The 6,373-nt window shown below is 40.7% G+C and overlaps 1 protein-coding gene across 1 annotated transcript; it reads right to left on the bottom strand.

Moving 5' to 3' along the window:
* Positions 1 to 2,292: 2,292 nt before the first annotated feature.
* Positions 2,293 to 5,616, bottom strand: LOC120497220 (guanylyl cyclase-activating protein 1-like; the record flags this gene model as incomplete). Its single annotated transcript, XM_039698423.1, has 3 exons — positions 2,293 to 2,750; positions 3,730 to 3,820; positions 5,467 to 5,616. Coding segments are annotated over 3 exons (369 nt in total), but the record flags the coding sequence as incomplete, so codon positions are not given.
* Between the last annotated feature and the right edge of the window lie 757 nt (positions 5,617 to 6,373).

Here is a 6,373-nt window from a genome sequence, read left to right as displayed (position 1 = left end):
GCGGACCGGGGAGCGGCGGCGACATGGTATTGGGGGCGGGGGCGTGCAGACCCGCTCCGGGCCTGTTTTACATGTGACTGACCCACAAAACTGCAGGAGACTGAGGACTTGTAACAGGTGCGGGACAAGTTCAAAAGGAACTTGGGAAAAAACCTCTGTCTTTCTCAGTCGAAAGGGACAACAGAGCTCACATCTGGTCAAAATAATCCTCTGGAAAGTGGAGCAATATTTGTATGGAAAGATGACTGGGGGTAAAATCAGAGGAAATTGAGAAGTTACATTTATATCCTAACAGGATTTATAATGGGACAGAAATTTTAGGGTAAAATACAGGTGCTGTTCCCAGGATCAGACTGGGTTGGCATGCTCCATGATGATTCCCCATACAACCATAAGCACCTGCTCAGGGGGGGTGGAGTGGGATGGAGGCACCACAGCCAGGCTCTAACCAAAGTTCTTGAAGGGGCAGCAACTTGACGGTACTTTGAGGCTGATTAACTGCATAGCAGCTGTGAGCGAGGAAATGTCTTGCTGCCAAGCCAGCAACTGTGGAAAATCGCTTTCCTCAGATGAACATGGTTCATTATAGCCTAACTGTAATATTAATGCACACCTCCATGCCAAAGTTACCTGCCTTCAAGTAACGACAGCCTCTCACTGGGCATGAGCTCTGTACATTTTTTTGACTGTATCTTTGAAAGTGAAGTGAGAGGATTTTACACCAAGCAGTAGCAAATATATGCACGAATAGAGTCACTCAATCTTCACCTAAATGTAGAGAAATAGTATAAAAGCAAGCCAAGAATGGAGAAAAAGTTAGTGAAGGCTCCATCATAACTGCTGGGATCAGTCAATGGGCTGAACCTGTCTTCTCCCCCATAGGAACACCTGTTGGGTTAGAAATCCACTCTGCCTGCTGAATATTTTTACTGGGGATTCTCAGCTCCAGTACCTGGAACACCTCCTCCTTCTCCTTCTTAGCTGACTTTGGTGTCTACAGAGCTGTTTCTCTCACATATTCTCAGTCCTCACTTCTCTGGCTGCAATTGCTTCTGCCCAATAACTTTTCCCTCTTAAATATGTTATCCCAGACATGTTACTACCATGGCTGAAGGTCTCAGGCTTGGCCAGTGGCATTCTGGTGCCGGCTGGCATTGTCTCTGCCAGACATGGGGGAAGCTTCCATCAGCTTCTCGAACAAAAAGCCATTCTTGTAGCCTCCCTGCTACCAAGACCTTGCCGTGCAAACCAATACACATATGAACATCACAGAAGCCTAAATATAAGCCAGAATAAGTCCAATCTAAAGTTTTGTTACAGGTCTGCACATTCTTCCTCCTGCACAGGAAAAACATGCCAACTATGGCATAGGCACTCTGTTGAATATTTCCTGCATTCTTCTTTCCTTCTGGTTCTCTTCCCAGATTCAAAGGAGCTTCTGATCATGACCTTATCTAATGAACAGTGAGCAAGATACAGTTTGCTGAGCTTCTATCCATGCTGAATCACTCTTCCCATTGTGTATAAAATCAGAATCATTTATGGCAGCACTGATCTAGAGCATCAGCTTCACTCCAGCCTTCACATTAATTGCACAATTCACAAGTCACCTTGGTGAGTTGTTTCTTTCAATTAGATTGTCTCCTCAAGAACAAGAAGGAAGACCAATAAAGGATGTGTGAGGCAATAATATTGGGATCACCTTCAAATATTTCATTTATAGAGTCACAGAATGCTTTGGGTAGGAAGGGACTTCAAAGATCATCTTGCTTCAGCCCCATGCCATGGGGCTGGATCAGGTTACTCCAAGCCTTGTTTAGTGTGGCCTTGCATATTCCCAGTGACTCAATTGTATGAGAGAAGAATAAGTAGGACCATGAGTATATAAAAGATTTGATCTCTCAAGTAATTCTTCTACTTTGGGAAACTGAGTAGCATATTTTCACTGGTTACAGAAGCTGTTCCAAACTGTTGACTTGTTTGCTAGAGTTCTTTGATCACAGAAAGCTCGAACGGCTGCAGGACAGATTTGTCATTGTCAGACTGGTTTTTCTTTCAGTTCTTGTGGTCTTACAAAAGCTGCTTCTGTAGAGACTACCAAATCAAAACACATGTGGTATGGACCATGCTGGTAAATCATACTGGTGTTTATGAACCAATACGATGACAAGAACAGTACAAGTTACATTCTTTTGTTCGTTCCCTACACTAATAACAGCTTGAAATTCTTCTTTTCTATGTCAGAATATTTCCTTCCACACTCCACCACCCAGTTCTGCTAGTGCTCTTCACAAACTTGGTGTTACTTTTAGTCCATTTCAAACTGATAATCTGGGACACAGAATAAAAAGCAAATTGTATCCTGAAATTTGGCCTTTAAATTTTAGAAAGACAAGTCAAATACTGCTGCCCAGATTCAGTTTTTCTGAGGCTGAATTGCCTTTATGTGGCTAAGCTTCAGTATTTGTACAGGAACGTGCACTCAGATACACAAATATAGCAGTGTCTTTCTGTTCCTACTTCCATATTCAAGTTTATGGAAATTTTGTTTTGAAAAATGCTGTCTCTCCTTCCTTGTGACACCCTTCTGTCTATTGGCACAGCATTTTCTCCCAGCTTGATTTATACGCTATGCCGACGGTTGTTTATCATGGCCACAATGTGTGACAGGTCCAAACTTTTCATCATAACCTCCATGAACTCCTCATCTTTCCTTGCTCCCTCCACAAATTCATCCAGAGAAAGTTCACCTGTGTCAGACACAAATAAAGGGCATCAGAATCCACATCTGACAGGAAAAGGAGTACAATAATCTAACTTTAGAGACCACTTACTATATAGGCACTGTTCTAAAGCACTGTCCTAAAGACCTCAGAGAGTCTTCTTAAGCTTTTATGAAACATCCCCAGTATCCAGACAACGCCTGCTTCCTTATTTTCCCCCATACAAGAGAAGAGGTACGTAAGAAAGAACAATAGAAGTGGGTAGCTAAGGAGTGGGATCATAGCATTCTTTTTGGCTCAACCTGTCATAATACTAACCTGCTCTATACTTGCTGGTTTCCAAGGATAAAGGGACTGACAGAAGGAGGCTGTGACATAGAATCAAATTGTTTTTATGTCCTAGGCCAAAAAGCCCTTGTAAGGGAGGCAGCTCAGCAGAGTTATTCTGGAATGACTAAAGAGCCTGTCAGGAATTAATGAACACCTGAAGTAGCAAGGAAAGAGATACCTCTCAGGGACATACAGGGACCACAGTGACACTTGACCAACTTTTGACTGAGCACTTTATGTTCTTGCTGTACTGCCCACAGCAGACACAGTGAAGAAACTCTGAACTTCAACATTAAATTGCAGTTCTTCCTTTCCATACTGAAGTACTTAGGAGCAGCTGGGGCCATTTGATAATATTTCCCACTTCTAACTGACATGAGCTACACAGCAACACACAAAAAGGAAAACAAAACACCACTCCAAAACCCCACTACGAAACTCATGCGGACAGAACAAAGCTGAGACCAGTACAGGGAACAAATCCTGTCACACTGATTATGTGTAATGCCAGAAGAAAAATCCTTTTTGGTCCATGGAGAACACATTACTGGCTGAGAATGCAAATAGAAATAAAATATGAAGTGAAGAGGCCTAAAGTTCAACCGAGAAAGGAAACATTTGATGTTACTCTGTAGAAGAGACTGTCTGAGCTGGATGACAAAGGCAGGAACCTTACCGTCGCCATTCACATCAATCCTGTCGAAGACTCGGTTGGTGAACTCTTCTGCACTAGTTTCATGGTCACCACCATTAATAGCTCGAATAGCCTAAAATAAAAGAGGAAGAGTAAGCAGCTGCTGACAACTCCCAGACTGATTCCACATGTCAGTAGAATAAGACACTCATGCCTGGTACCTTCCCCACACAAATGAACCAGTACCACAGGAAAACAAAGCACAAATCATCAGGCCTTATGGATGGCACTGAAGGGTGCAAAGGGAGCGTGGCTCTGGAGCACAGAATGAGCAGCAAAACCCAGAGGATTGGCCTAATTCTGCTTAGGTACAGTTTAGGTGCTGTAGAAATGGTAGAATCAGAATCCACCTAATTGGTCCACTTTGTCCCACTTTGTGACCCTATGGTACACCAAGCCTCAGAAACACTGTCAAACACCTTCCACAATTGACATTATGAAATTCCTTTGTTATATGCTGTGGTAATTTATTTCTATTCTTACTTTCACAATTTTAATTTACATACTTCTTCCTGTGTGTTTGGCTTTTCCCTAAAGCTCACTGGAAATTCATTTTCATCTTGAGAAACTTTAAGCCTTATCCACTTCTGTTTGCTATAATTCTTCTTATTCATAACTACATAGTACAGAGTTCTCTTTTCTTCCAATGCTAATTATTTCCTTTGTTTAAGGATGTCCATGAAATATGTGATTTCAGAGCCTTTATACTGAATCTAAGACTATTCATTTTCTAGTTTTTCCCCTTTGATATTTGGTTATTTTATTAATTCTTTTTCAAATGCTATTTTACTGAAACTTATATCATTTCAGCAATTTCTTAAGGTTACCAAAAAAGACACTGAACTACATCCAAAAAAGACAAAGGACAATAAATTTCTTGCCACCAGTTGTTGCCCACAGGATTTGTTTCTCAAGAGCTCTGTGTTAACTATTGCTATCTGTTGCTTCACTGTAATGTTTGAGTATTTCTATTTAAAGCTACTAGTAGGAGGCTTTATGTTACTACAGGTATTGATCAGGTCTTTTTGATACCCAGCTCTAAAATTCTTATACAGATGAGAATGCATTATTAACATCTTATTAGTGCTTTATCAAATCAATTTTATGACATTTCATATTCAGAAATGCTATTTATTGAGGGTCATTGAACATTTCCTGCAATTACCTTGGTAATTTCCCATTATCTGCAAAATAATCTGAATTTGCAGCACAATTAATTCTGAGATATTTATAGTGATCTTTATGCCCATAACCCAACCCCATTCACAACAGCTATTTGCATACAATCCTTTCAAGTCTAAATCCTTTTTCTTCAGGGTATTCGTCAGAGTGAGAAATGTTTTATTATGTTAATATTTAGAAGCTGATTCTAAAAAGCAATCTGGGTGTGGCTCTCCAACTTCTCATGGGGAAAAGGACATATGAAGGACACACTGTAGAGATAGCAACTGAGAGTCACAGGGCCGGAAACCTTGGAAAGTGCAATTTAGGTCACAGGCAGCTAAAACAATTTTATGGTTAGCTATGCTGTAACATAAGATGTGGTGATAAAGAGTCTAAGTCTGCTTATTGCATTATACGGTGGTGAGGAATTCTGCTTAGAGAAGGAATGCTTTTACGGGTCTCATCCATGATCATCCATATGGGAAACAGCAAAGGTCTTACTTGTGTGATTTGTCTTTAAGGAAAGAGGCAAGAACATGACCCCTGGAGATTTACCTTGATGATGTTGAGCAGTTCATGTCGATCAATGCAGCCATTGCCATCTACATCATAGAGCTTGAAATACCACCGCAATTTCTGCTCCATCTTCCCTCGGAGAACGAGGCTGAGGGCAGCCACGTATTCCATGAAATCAATATATCCATCCTGTCAGAAAAAAAAAAAAACAACAAATTGTGACAAGAGTAAATTGAGGGAGATAATGCACTGGAGTTGTTTCACCTTATTGCTCTTTAGATTCACAGCTGAAAGAGAAAGGCCAACAAGTAGCACAGAGACTTTGACTTAGGAAAAATCTTTAGTGAACAGACACATGTTATTTCTCTAGCCACCAAATACCTGGGTTCCTAAAGTTATGATCTAGTACACAGAGCCTCCCCTCTGCTCACCACCTGCATCGAGGGAACCTGGTTGTCAGCATGAACAAAGCCCCCTCGGTACACCAAAGCTGACTGCCTTTGGGCTGCTGGGAGAGAACACTGAGCCCAGCCCATGGGCTGCAGGTTTCCTGCACTAGTCTACTCTGCCTTTGTGGGAAACTGCTATTCCACTAAGCCATAGATCTCTTTTCCATTCTGTGGAAAATAATGTGACTGGGAATATTTTGTAAAATACATAGAGTGTGATTTGATCACTGAAAAAAATGTTCAGTATTTAGGTTTTTAATATTTCATTTCTTGACTCTACAAAGAAAGTCAAAAAAGCTCTTGTTTCATCTGCAAGAAAAATGTCAGTTAGTAAAGGTTCATCAGCCCTAGATTTAAAGCCGACTAAAATGTGCAGCTGTTAAAAACAAACTACAAATAAAATACATATCTAGGTCAAAGATTCTGAATAACAATAATTCTTCAAGAAATAACAGAAAAAAAATGACATTTTCAATTATTAACGTATTTAATCAAAG

The sequence above is a fragment of the Passer montanus genome, unplaced genomic scaffold (assembly GCF_014805655.1).
Source record: "Passer montanus isolate IOZ18808 unplaced genomic scaffold, ASM1480565v1 scaffold1249, whole genome shotgun sequence".
In the NCBI taxonomy this organism is placed as follows: domain Eukaryota; kingdom Metazoa; phylum Chordata; class Aves; order Passeriformes; family Passeridae; genus Passer; species Passer montanus.
Note: the sequence above shows the minus strand (reverse complement) of the source record. Positions and strands in the feature narration are given on the sequence as shown.